Source organism: Rhea americana, unplaced genomic scaffold, assembly GCF_003343005.1.
Source record: "Rhea americana isolate MKP2758 unplaced genomic scaffold, rheAme1 scaffold_28, whole genome shotgun sequence".
NCBI lineage: Eukaryota > Metazoa > Chordata > Aves > Rheiformes > Rheidae > Rhea > Rhea americana.
Genome location: NW_028186401.1, coordinates 524,219 through 537,455, shown reverse-complemented (window position 1 = coordinate 537,455; position 13,237 = coordinate 524,219). Strand labels below are relative to the sequence as shown.

General features: G+C 59.0%; 1 protein-coding gene across 1 annotated transcript in view; it reads right to left on the bottom strand.

Annotated features, from left to right (window-relative positions):
- The window catches only part of PCSK6 (proprotein convertase subtilisin/kexin type 6), a gene marked incomplete at its 5' end in the record, with an annotated part of 48,973 nt that extends 35,737 nt beyond the window's left edge, over window positions 1–13,236 (bottom strand). The window contains 6 exons of the mRNA XM_085308752.1: window positions 3,455–3,543; window positions 4,209–4,285; window positions 4,779–4,922; window positions 5,263–5,373; window positions 7,052–7,156; window positions 13,171–13,236. Of these exons, the coding sequence (XP_085164878.1) occupies window positions 3,455–3,543; window positions 4,209–4,285; window positions 4,779–4,922; window positions 5,263–5,373; window positions 7,052–7,156; window positions 13,171–13,236 (592 nt within the window). The remainder of the gene's footprint in view (window positions 1–3,454; window positions 3,544–4,208; window positions 4,286–4,778; window positions 4,923–5,262; window positions 5,374–7,051; window positions 7,157–13,170) is intronic.
- Between the last annotated feature and the right edge of the window lies 1 nt (window position 13,237).

Below are 13,237 nucleotides of genomic sequence, written 5' to 3'. Positions count from 1 at the left end.
CCAGGAGGACGCCCAAGCGTTTTGCAGCCCGATCGCTGCAGCCCTGCCAGCCTTGGCCAGAGGCGAGTGGCAGCGCCCCAGGGGGATTAGCTTTCCGTGAACTGGAAGTCCCGATGCTCTGATTGCCACAATAAAGAGGATGAAGTGGTCTGGGTTGCAAAACATCGAGCCCTCCGTCATCGCTCCTCGCTGGACGGAGGGGAGCACGTTAGCGGGGTGAATCACTGCAGCTGTGCAAACTCAGAGCAGGGCAGATTACATGGCCTTGCAGCTTCCCCCCCCTCCCTGTCCCACATGAATTCCCGTAGGAAGCAAATTCCCACCAGGAAGATGGGGTGGGGGAGGTGGGGGGGGTGGAAAGTGCTGATTTAATCAGCTCCAAATGCTGGTGACAGGCTGGCTTGTGCAAGGATCTGGTGCACATAACGCCATCACCATCCCGCTGGCAGCGGAGAGGGGGACACCCAGCGAGAAGGGGTTTAGAACACCAGGGAGCCAGGTTACGGGGGAGCAGAAAGATCAGTAGATACCAAGAAATAGAGAGCACCGTTTTCCAAGTTGATACAGCACTAAGTGCGGAAACCATGTCAAATATGCCTCCTCCTGTGACTGTAAGCGAGTCCCGTCCTGCCATGCCGAGAAATGGCCTTTGCAGGAAAGGTAGTGCCAGAAATTCTGATGCCTTATTTTGCCAGCCAGTGAGACTCTTGTTTATGAAATGCATTTCCCCTTCCACATGTATTTTTCTTAAAGAAAACAAATGCAGACCGATTTAATTACAGTTACAGCTGTGCTCTGGACAACAGTCAACTCAAATATATTTTTCTGACGCTGTCCCCTACCAGCCAAAAACAAGCTTAAAAATGTAAAATGAAGGAGCAGAGCAGTTCAAGAACTTCCTTTCTCTGCCATGTTTGCTAGAAAAGCTGAGGGGCACAAGCGAAAGGATGGAAGCGGGTGTCAGAGCCATGCTCAGCCATAGCGGAGCAAGCAAAAACATCCAGATCATTTTTGTGCTTGTAAAACATGGGTGAACTATCAGCAAGAGCAAACTAACTCCGGGTACTTGGTCCTGATCACCCTGCAATATATCCTGGGTGGACAAACAGCCTTTGGAGACTGTGACTGCTCCACCCTGCACGTTATTCATGCCAAGAGGAAAACCAAGAGGATGCGGTGCTGGCCGAGGAAAACTCACCCGGAGAGAACGCTCTCGCAGCACCYGGGCACGGGGAGGACAGCCCTGGCACAGCGGGCGCTGCAAAGCCATCTRCAGCATGAGGAAGCCAAGGGTAAATGAAAGGAGGAGGGGGGCCAAGAAGCGAGAGGGGAGGCAGGCAGAGGAATAAATCAGCTATTTTCCATGCAATAAGCAATAAAGGCCCCAGAAGTGAGCATTAGAGAAAAAGGGAAAAGAAGGTGGTATGGCAGGACCGCTTTTTGTTTGTTGAACAGTAATGTATTTTGCCTACAGCAAATGAAAAGCAATGCAAGAGCAATGAAGAGCAGCAAGTGAAATTAGATGGTAGCTTTTTGAGTGTGACAAATCGGCTTCCCCGACAACTTTTTCTCATTAATCGCTGCTTTATTTGCGTAATCCATCTAAAAATCACTTTCACTGAAGCTGGAGCACATTTTCCTCCGCAATCACAAACTTGATACGGTTAGAGATCTTCCCCCCCCCCTTAAGTTGCCTAAACCCCCCAACCTCCAGCTGGCTGTCATATTTTATTGTTTCACTCAACATGGGGTTCCCTCTTCCCCAGCACACGCACGTGTCAAGGCCCTCATTAAAGAAATCAAATTAAAACAGGAACCATAGACTGTTTTAAAGTTGACAAGCAACGCTTGTCTCTGTGGCCATTGCAGAGAATTGGCTTGAAAGGGAGCGTGAACACTAGGGCCCTGATCCTGCAAGAGGCAAAACCGCTTAAATTCCTCCAAACGGAGCAAAGCCAAGAGCCTCCCTTCTGCCCAGCACCCTGCAACCTGGCTTTGCAGCAACTTTGTTTGTGCTTGGAGCTGGTTTGCAAGCAAAAAGACTCTGGATGAGTCAAGGCAATTGGGCAAAGCCTTAATACAGARGAATGGCTTATTATAGGAATAAGCTCAGCAGTGTAAGTCATCCCACGTGCACAAGGAAGCCAGGGACAGGATGAAGAGGGACGTGCTGTGGCACTTGCCTGGCCCCTCCCGCAGTAATTTCCTTCGTCTTTGCCCATCACGAGGAGGGCTCTGAAGGCCCCTGGCCGGGCACGGGGCTCCCCACGTGCACCCCACGCTCCTTGGCATCCCCRCCACACCTCCCAGCGCCGTGCGCCAGCCCCCGGGACCCGTCCCCCCACACCAGCCGACGGCAGCCCAGAGGTGCAGCCCTAGAGAAAGGGGTTTCTTTCTTGCATTGCAGAAAAGACTACAAACTAAGAGACAAATCTAGGTGCTTGAGTCCTTGCTCCGGGAGGCAACACATCCTGCAGCAGCTCTGGCAGCACAAGGAGCTGCAGATCCCTTTAGGAAACGCTCCTCTCCAGTTCTACCCTGCTGGGCACTAAAATACCCAGCAAATGAGCCCAACTGYTCTACATGTGACACTTCTTACGGCTTAAGCGGGCAGCTAGGAGCAAAGATAATCTGTCATACACAGAGTAATTCCAGCCTCAGTTATGTCTCGTTTGCTACGCAGACGGTTCAGCTCGCTCCACAGCTTCCCTGGCACCCCACTTCCTCCCCACYGCAGCTGTAAAACTCCAGGCTGGTTAATTAGTCACTAGCTTAAACCTCTCCTTTAATATGTTCCGCATCTGAACTGGTTAAAGGCTACCCTAATGCAAATGAGCTTTCCGGTTCTAATTAGCACCTGCAAGCCAGTTCCGTGATAAAGATTAATTTGCTTCCCCCTGCACTGTATGATTTGTACGGCAGCAAAGGACAGCTCGGCGCCCGCKTCGCGCCCACGTGCGCGTTCCCGGGTGGAAAAGCCGAGCCGTTGCGGGGGCCGGCACCGAACACGGCGGGAATTTGACCGTGCACGGGCACGGCGGGAAGCCCCCTGGGCCGGGCCGGGCTCCCCGCGGGAGGGACCGCGCACGGCTGCCGTCCTCAGCCCGTCACCTTCTCCGTGAGGGTATCCGGGGCCACCCCAAATCCGGTGGCCTCACGGCAACCACGGCCAGGAAGCGGGGGGGGGGCTGCCACGGCCGGCGCCTGCCGCCCACCCGGGCTGCCCTGGACGACCCATCGCCCGGCGCGACTGCAAGCTTCTCCTTCGCTGCCAGAGACGCTCGCTGGCCTCCTGGGGACGGCGCGACCCAGGCCGGGGCGAGACCCAGCTCCGAGGTTTCCCGCGCCCCGGCGGCACCTTTCCCGTGCCCTCCCCGGGTCCCTCCTTTCCCCAAGGAGCCGCTTTCGGGCGAGCGCRGAGCGGCGAGGGGCCGGAGCCGCGCGGCGGCCTTACCTCCGATGCGCGCGTTGTAAGCGATGCCCACGATGCAGTACGAGTTGTTCGCCGCCGCCGCCACTTCCCCCGCGCAGCGGGTGCCATGTCTGTGAGGGAAAAAAACCCGGGGAGCGGATGCCGCCCAGCCGAGGATCCCCCGCCGGTGAGCTCGGAAACGGGGCCCACGGCCCAGGCGGCGGCGGGAACCGCCGCGAGAGTGGGAAAGCCCCTTGYCCCAAACCCGCGGCGGCGGCCGGGGGAATACAGGAAATTATTGGAAGGAAATAGAGGAAGTTATTGGCAAATTGCTTCTTGCATGCAGGTTTCCTTTCCAAAGTTTTGGCATCTAACGCGCTAACGCAGGGATGCGCTTAGAGGATTGRCGTCGCTAGGGGAATTTGCGCAACGCTGGCTCCCAAACAGCTCCGGGTCCGCACGGTCGGACCRGAGGACACGCTTCCAGTCGTTGCTCGGCGATTCTGCCGTGCAAGACTTGCTATCACCAGCGGGACTCCTGCGGATTAACCAACCCCGAGCGAGGTTCAAACCCCACGGCTGCCTCCGGAGACCGGGCCTCCAACCCCGTCCGCCTCGCGCCGTCCTGGCGGCTCCTTATTCTCCCTCCGCTCCGTTTTTCCCCACCTTTGAAAGCCCGATTGAAATATTAACGCTTTCCATCGGCTTAACCCAGCTCCCGGGGYGGGACAGGAGTTATCGTTCTGGCAGGGCTCCGAGGGTGGGAAGYGCCCGGCCGCGCGACCGCCCAACGTACTTGTTCTCGTTGCTGGCGTCGTAGCGCGGCGTCGGGTCGTGGTCGTTCCCGTTGACGTCGTAGCTCGCCAGAGGATCCTGCAAGCGGGTTTTTTTTTGTTGTTGTTTTTCCTTCCGTTAGCTTGATGCAGTTTATTTCTCGGCCCGGCGGAGCGGCCACCCTGCGCAGCGGGGCACTGCAAGGGTGCCCGCCGGGCACCGGGACACGCGCTGGGCACCCCGATGCTCTCCCGTGCGCCGCTTAGACACCGCGCTCCTTCTCCGGGATCAGAATTGCTGCCGACAAAACGCCTCCGGGAAGAGCGCGGTTCAATATTTTCTGCTTTCGCAATTACTTTTTAGGGGCTGGAGGAGGGGGTGGGCTACGAAGCATTTAAGCTTTTCATTTTATCCGTAGCGCGAGTCGCAAAGCCTCTGAGCCGGGGGAGATGCCGTGTTAGCACCGAGGAGCGCTCCAGGCTCGAGGCCGGCAGCGCGGGGCGGCACCAAACAGCRTTTTTCACTTCGTTTCCGACCCCTTCCTTAAGGCAAACGCAGGTCGCCGCGGCCGCGCGAGCTCCCCRCTACTTACGTAGTTCTGCAGGAGGTCGGGGTGGTTTCGCTCTATGCCGTCGTCGAGAATGGTGACCACCACGTTTTTGCCCGTGTAGCCCCGTCGCCAGGCCGCGGGGATGTTCATTTCCGACCGGCAGCGGCTGTTCCTATCGCCGCAGTGCTGCGGGCAGAAACGGCAGGGCACGAGCTGCGCCGGCGCCGCAAGCCCCGCGCTGGCACGTGCCCCGGCCCTGCTCAGCATGGCCGCACGCCGCAAAGCTCACGGGCTTGTCACAGCTCCACRCCATCGAGCATAAATAAATACAAAAATTAAAGCCAGCTGCAGTTAATCTGGGGGCAACGCTATCTCGCTGTTACTCGTCTCTCTTTCCAAAGAGCTCGTTTGCTTTCCGCGCTTAATTTTGAATGGATTTTCCTGCCAAATGCAAATCGATGAGCTAAAAAGGGAGGGGGGGAAAAAAGTAGAATAAAAAGCGGAAAATATTGCTAGGGGTACTCACCAGGTACCACATGTTAGGCCATACGGGGTCGTTGAAAGGCAGCGGCTGCGGGTCGCCCCGGACGAGCCTCTTCACCCGGCGCTTCACCTCCTGCTGCTGCAGCCACTCCACCTGCGAGCGGAGCGGGGCGGCGCTGAGCCCGGCGGCGCTGAGCCCGGCCGCCCSCCGCCCTCGCGAGCCACCTCCAATATACGGGTTTGCTTGGCTCGATTTAGGCAGTCAGAGGTGAAATACTTYGGAAAGAGGTGAAACGCCTCAGCTRGACATCTTTTCTTTGCCCAGTTAGGGTTTTCTAACTTCATTTTATGAACATCAAGGTGGGCAGGGGCACTGTGCACAGCCGACATTAGTCTCCAGCACTGAGTTTGGTTTAAAATATATTTTATGTTAAAAAAAAATCTGAAATSATAAAAACACCCATTTCATAGAAAAATTCATTTCCATATTACCTTGGCTGATAAGAGCACCTTGTTTCGTTAATGCTAAAAATGCATCTAAAGGCTGGAAGCAAAAACGCCCTACAGGCTCCCAGGCCCGGGCCCGGGGTCCCAGCTCCGTTTCTCACGTGCCCGGCGCTTCCCGGGCAGGCGCCTTCGGAAGCGGCGCCCCATGGGGACGCCTCTGCTTTAAACACGCTCCTCCTCGAGCCGACCTCCGCTCYGAGCCGGGATTCGGCAGCAAAGTCCTGTGCGGATGCGGTTAAATCATCGGCTCAAAACATCTGCAAGCGATTGAATTTGCTGGTTCTTCTGCAACGTTCRTTTCTATCTTTGCTATTCCAGCCCGAGATGTCCTGTTTCATTGCGCCTTGCAGGAATTTTTCCTCTTTTTTTTCGGCGTTACCATGCGAATTAAGCRCCATTTGAACTGCCAAGACACCTCCAAAATCATTTGCAAACGGGAAGGGGGAAGAGATGGCACAGGCCAACGAGTCTCAAACATGAGGTGCTACCTAAGGATTTAGGTGAACCAGAGCTAAATGCACTGACCTGAAGCCCATAGAGCAAGGCAAGGTAAATGTTAACAGACTAAAAGCCAGCTCATTTTGGCTGCGTTGTCACTAGACTCATTTAAACGGAGGCATTTCAACTGCGGATCCRAATCCGTAAGTTGCTCAGATGCCCCGGCGCGCCTCTTGCTCCGCTCCCATCCGAATACTTAGCAGGAAACCCTGCGGGAAAGGGGGGTTCGCCGCGTGGGGCTTGCGGGATGAGGCCAGAATGGGGAAAAAAAAAAAAAAAAAAAGTCTCAGGAGTCGGGAAAACCTCATCCCGTGGTTTCCGGGGCGCTCTCTCCCGCAAAGAGCGGGAACCGGCCCGGTCGCACGGTGGCTTTGCCAAAGTTTGAGCTTTTTTCAGCTCAAACAAGTCGCGGTTGTTCTGATTTTTTTTTTTTTAATTATCTTCCCCCCGTTACTTTYGTGAATTCAGCTGCAACGAAAATCCCTTCGGGTGCTTGCTCGAGGAAAAAGCACCGCGCGACTATTGCCAAGGATTTCACACATAGCAACCACTGAGACAGCAAATGTTGTGGCAACTGGCGCAACACCCCTCGCGCACGGCCGAGTTCCTCCGCCGGACGCCTTTCCCCCCTTCTCTTTCCCCCATCTTCCAAGCAGATGTTGGCGTTTAGTCACTCGCCAGTGTTTTTCCTCCCCGATAAACATCCCCACGTCCGATGAGTCACGCCGCGCGCGCCGAGGGCGGCGTTTCGAGGGGAGCGCAGTGCAACGCCCGGCCCCTCGCGTCCCCCGGCCCCTCGCGCCCCCCGGCTCGCCGCATCCCCCTACCTCGGGCTCCATGCGGAGGAAGCTGTGCGGCCCCCGGCTGCTCAGCGTCGAGCGCTTGAACGTCCTGCCGTGGTGGAAGTGGTAGTAGTTCTCCAGGCTCCCGATCTGCRGGGAAGGAAGGGCGAGGGCGGGAGAGCGGCGTTCAGCCCGGGCTCCGGGGCCGCAGCGGAGGCGCGGGAACGGGGGTCCCCGAGGAGGCAGGAGGAGCACGCAGCGCTCGGGGGCCGGAGCGCTTCCCCGCTCCCTTCTCCCCCTGTGCTAGGGGCTCGCTGCCGTCTTGCAGCCTCCAAGACCTTTCCTTAGCTCCGTTCTCTCCCGGGAGAGAGGCTGGGACGTCCCCGGGCTCCGGGAGGAGCTTGCCCCGGGCCACCGCTCCCGGCGCGCGCTCTGCCTGGGAAGCCGGATTCTTTAGACGGCGCCGTCTCGCTCCCTGAGCTGCCGGTTCGCGGTCTGCGTTTCGCAGGTTTATCGCGTCCGTTGCAGCCTCGCCCGYGCTGCCCCCGGCGCGCGATTCAGCGGAGCCTCGGCCTCGAAAGGAGCAGCCGCTGCGGGAGGCTCCCGGCCGCCGCCGCGGCGCCCACGCGGCAGGGCAGCGGCGGGACGGCGAAGGGGAGCCCACGAGCACCCCCACGTCTCGCCCCCCGCGCCATCCGCGGAGCACGAGGAGGAGCGGAACAGCCCTCCCAAGAGCGGGGAGAAGAGGAGATGGGTAACGTGAATATTTTTCAGAGTAAGCAGGAAAGTAGTGAAATCTGTGCCAGAGCTCCCAGGAACACGAGGCAGACGCGCTGGAAGGGGAACGTGGAGAGCCCAGAGCGAGCTTTCCTCGCCGGATGCGACTCCAACGTTTGCCCTGTCCTGAGCAGGAGGTTGRACCAGGTGGCCTCCAGCCTTCCCTCTTCAACCTTACATTACTCTAAGCAGAAAAATTTAAAAAYGCAATTTTCATCTAAGAAGCTGATGCAGAAAGCATTTGCCGTCCTCTGCCCCGAGATCGAAGAGGATGATTAACGCGGGCTCCAGCACGGCGGCTGCAGCAACAGTAGCAAATACGACCCTTGCGGATGGAAATACTGGAGAAACAACGGAATCAGGTTTATTTCTAGATCCAGTGTCCACGAGACTGAAGCCRAAACACTGCCTACGGCCCCATTTCAAAGACGACGGTGGGAAATCCAAGGAAGGGCAGAGGAGTTGGAGAAATGCCACGCGACCTTCCCAAAGGGCCGATCCTCCCAGACGTCCTGCGTGAACAAGCCTACCCTTCTCCTAAGGCGCCTAACGTGCATCTTGGAGGCCAGCTAGAAACGCTCGATCCTCCCCCCGCTGCTCCACACCACCATCGATCTTGACTTTTCTGACATCCACCCGCTGCCGAGAACGTGCAGGGGAGGTTCTCATTTAAACAAAGGTCGATTTTAATTTTCCCAATCGATTAGCAGTTTGGGGCTGCGGCAGAAATTTCAAGGGAATTGAGAGGTTTTTGAGGCAACCTGAACCTGTTCTTCAACAAGAAGTGAGTTGAAGTTTCGGTGTTTGGGTTTGGGGTTTTTTTTTTTTTTTTTGTTTAATTGTGGCAAATAAGCCCCGGTGCAAAGCTGGTGCTGCCGAGCTCCGCTTGTTCGCGTGCACAGCAAGCTAGCAACAACGAGAAAGTGCTGCTCGCCGTGCAACACCGTCAGTATCACACGAAGGGTATTGACGGCTCCGTTTCCATGGAAACTCGCGCCTGCCAATTCTGTCCTACAAAACGAGGAACTTTTTTTTGAGGCCGAAGGAGCTATTCCCCATCCTTGGCGGGACCTGGGCAAGGGAGGACCTCGCGCAGCCCAGCATCGCGCCGTCCAGGAGGCCACGCGGTCCTGCCTCGCCTGCTCATCGCCCGCTGGCACGTTGAACCGGACCCGCTGCCCGCTGGCCAGCCCTCCTCTTCCTCGCCCCACRCCACGGGCAGGGACGGCTGGGTTTGCTCAGCTGGAGAAGGGAAGGCAAAGCGGGCTGAGGGAATCCTGGGGTTGCCTCTGGCCGCCTGAYGGGGCGGTTGTAGACACAACGCATCCGGGCCCGAAGGACGAGAGGCGACAGGCAAGTTGCAGCAAGAGAAATCCTAATTAGATACAAAGAAAAGAAGTTTTCATGTAGGCTGGTCACCTACTGGCCAGTAAGGGTGGTGAGATCTCCATACTTGGAGATATTCAAACCTCAGCCGGTCAAGGCCCTGCGCGCCCTGACTTAAAGTTCGGACCAGGGACCTCCGAGGTCCCTTCCGGCCTGAATCACTCTACAAACGCAATTCTTAACAGCCTCAGCGACACGATTTCTCTCCTTGTGACCAGCACACCCGCACAACTAACAGCGGGAAGGGGAAGACGACCCGGCCTTCACCCAGCACGGAGGTCCCTGCACCAGCACTAGGCTTTTGGCCTCCTCCTGGCCTCCTTTTCTGCTCGACCTAACCGGTCCGTAAGCGCAAAAGGCAACGGCCTCCGCGCAGGGCGCCTCTCGGCGGGCGGCTGCCGGGGAGCCCCGCCGGAGCGCTGGGAGGGCCGCGGTGCTGGTGGCAGCGACGACCACCCCAACAACGGCTGGGCCGCTACGGTCGGTCCAGCGAGGACCCAACCCAGAGCCGGAGGCCACCGCTCTCCAGAGAGGACCTCCCCGCCCCGGCCGGGGGGAGGCAAGGAAGCTCCGGTTTCAGCCCAAAACGCATCCTGCCGAGAGCGCGGCGCAAGGCCCGTTTCGGAGGCCCTTCGGAGTTTTTCCTTGTGCAGCGTACAACGGGGTAGATTTTGGCGCGACTCRGACAGGCTCAGGGCACGTTTGTCGGCGCGACGTTGCGGGCCCGGCCGTGCCGGGAGCGCGGGAGAAGAGCGGCTCCGGGGCAGCGGCGCCCTGCGCCCCTCGGGGTGCCTCCGCGGGGGCCTGTCCCAGCTGGCCGTCGCGCCTAGCAAAGAGTGAGCAAGCGTTTGGGGGGTGTTTTAGCTTGGTTTAATTACTTGCCTCACTTAAATAGAGATCTAATTAGCTCTCCATGCAAATTATTCCCCAAATGAAGTGTCACCCTGCCCTTTCCAGAAGGGGTTTAAGGACGTCCTGGTTCGGCCCCTCGCGTTGGGCGAGGAGGGCACCCGGAGAGCCCGCTCTGGCAGCTCCCCGCACACGGGTTTGGTCATTAAAACCACTTCAGAGCCCCAGAGCGGCGCAGACGGCTCTCCGTCCCACGGCGGCTTCCGCGGCCGACGCCGAGCCCGCGCGTCGGGGTCCCGCCAGCAGAGCGGGGTCACCCGCGGCCGCGGCCACGCCAGGCCGAGACGCGGAAAGGCTGGTTTGACCGTCTTCCTGCGTCTGAGCGCGGTTTGCGCCGCCGGCTCCACCCTCGCCGAGGACTGAGCAACGCGAGGCGTCCGAGGCTCCTCCGAGGCAGAGGATCGAGTCCCACGGCCAGCCACGCACCGGACTTTCCTGCTCCCCTGCTTCAGGGAGCCCTTTACCCCAGAGATGGTCGGCAGAAACCTTCCTTCTCCCTGGAGACGCCCTCGTCCACAAGGGCGAACGCCCCTGCGAGTGGGGTGCCACCGGCCTCCGCAGCCGTTTCGGGGAGTTCCCCGGGAGCGTCGAGGAGAGGCCAGGGATTGCTTTCTGTAGGAAAGCAGGTCACCAAGAGCCACCACGGGGCTTCCCTGCCTTTCCCCAAGGGAACGACGGAGACAGTCTTTGCAGCCTTCACCTCTCCTCCCTCGCCGTGTTAGGTGCTTCTCTGCGACTTCTCTCCACCCAAACGTCTCCTGCCATCTCCAGTGCAGCACCAGCCCTCACCACCTCTTCTCGCCCTTGGGTACAGCTTCAAGCCAGCACCTTCCCGCTGCCGCCCGCCTTGCCCTGCAAGCCGGGAAGGAGCCACCTCCCACGCAGGTCCAGCTCCACCTCATCCGGCTGAGTGATACCGTCTCCCAAGGAGGCGTTCGAAGCCCATGGGCATCTGCTTGCTGTCTCTCATCCCATCCCACCGGGCTTGCAGGGAGCCCTGCGCAATGGGCTTCTAGCCCAGCCCAGCTGAATAACAAAGCAGGAAAATGAGCCTTTTCCRCCTAGGGTCCACCAGGACCAAGGTTTCTCGTGGGAAGGTCTCAGGGAAGTGYGCTCAGACATGGTCAAACAGAGACACCCCTTAGGGCAGCCCTTCCRAGCAGCCCGACGACGCTTGCTGCTAGGGCACTACTTGCTCCTGGGAAGCGGCTGTCACTGGCGGGAGCCCCCATCACAGATCTGGGCGGCTGGACCAGCAGGAGACATGTGGCCACAACCAGGGGTGAAGTCCAGCATCCAGGATCACTGTCGGCAGCAGCAGCCTCAAGGGCGATCCCATTGCCTAAGAAGCAAGCGTCATCCACAAATGCACCCACTGTGCATACAGAAAAGCAGTTTCTCTGGATTTGGCACTGGACTCCTCACTGTGGGAATCACCTGGTTGGTTCTTGGGGGGCTTGTGCTGAGGAAGAAGGTGGAAGAGCTCAAGGAAGAGTCCTGAGAACAGCTGAGGGCCTGGGAAGCCACTCGGAGGTGCACGTGTTCCCATTCCAGCATTTGTGGGTGAGATGGGAGCCAGGAACACCCTGATGCAACCACAGAAATATTTCTTTTGGTCTTCAGCCTGTTCATACAGTGTCCCCTGGAAAAAGGGCTCAGTGGAAACCCTGGATGGAGAAGGGACTGACCAGTGGCCACATCCCATCCGCAGGCCAGACACCTCCAGCATCATCAGGAAAAGCTCCAGTGCACCCAGCAGTCGGCTATCACAGACTGGGTGTATCCAAAGGGGAGCAGAAACTCCAGCAAGCAAAGACAGCGAAACCCAGAGCCAGGAGCTGCCGGGAGTTAGATAAACTTGAACRGGAAGAAAGGAACATATTTGCCAAAGGCTGGAGAGTGGGAGACTTTAAATCAAGGTATTCTCCAGCCAAAGAGGGATAAACACAGCAGCCCTTTAATTACGTTACACAGCATGCAAGACTCCGTTGTTCTGGCCCTACGACAGAGTATTTGGGTAATGCAAGCGATTCGCTCCTCGCAGGGGGCTGGAGGAGAGCTCGGCAGGTGAGGGCAGCGCACACAGGAGGACGGGATTCAGGCAGAGCATCTGCTGCGGGAGAGCAGGCAGCGAGGCAGGAGACTGCGCCCCCGATCCAGCCTCCCCGTCCGATTTTGTTTACACAGCACCCTGCCACTTTACGGTTCAACCCGGGTTTTAAGTATAATTAAACTGAGGTTATAATTTGCAGTTCAGGAGACACCTTCTGCAGCAAGACAAATTGCAGTGCCACCCAGCCAGAAAAGCGCCAAACGGCGAACAGGCTGAACAGCCGGGYTGGAGGAGGAGGAGAAGAGACGCAATAAACTCCGGCGGAAACTTTGAGGACACCAATCCACATCTGGAGCAGTTACAGAAAAGATGAAGAAAAAAAAAACGCTCGGAGGAAAGGAGCTGCCGTGATGAAAGCCGCCTTTGAGCCATAAACGTGCTTCGGAGGATTAAAACCAAAAGTTCCTTGTGTTCCCGAGAGCTGAGATAAACCGGGGCTGGAGAGTCCAAAGTTTGTTAAATCCACAAACGCGGCTTCCCAGCGATGGGAATTACTCGTGCAAAACCAGCAGCCGCTCCCAGGGTCACTGCGGGCTCCGATGCGAAGGGACCGGCCGGGACGCAGCGGCCGGCGCTGCCCCGGCCCTGGCCCTGGCCGCGCCGCGGCGGCTCGCGGAGCGGGGCCGGGCCGGGCCCGGGGCAGCCGCGCTCGGGGGGGGCCCGGGGCACCCCCTGCCCTGCCCGCCCCGCCCTGTCCCGTGCCGTCCCGGTGCGAAATCGCTCTGCCCAAGTCACGGCGCCGGCCGCTGCCCGGGACTACCCCCCCCCCCGGCCGCCCCCCCCGAGCTCTCCAGCGCCGGGACCCCCGGCAGCTCCCCGGGGCCGGGACCCCCCCGAGCCTTGGTGGCGGCGGCCCCCTCGGCGCGGAGCCCCGGCAGCTCCCGGGCCGGGTCGGGCCGGCCGCCCCAGCCGGGGCCCGGGGCGGGGGTCTGGGAGAGGGGGGAGATCCCGGCGGAGGGGGGGGTCCCGGGGCTCTTACCTGCCCCAGGTTGACGTATCCGTAGGCGGCGGCGAGGCGGGCGGCCTCGGCGGGGCCCCCCCGCAGC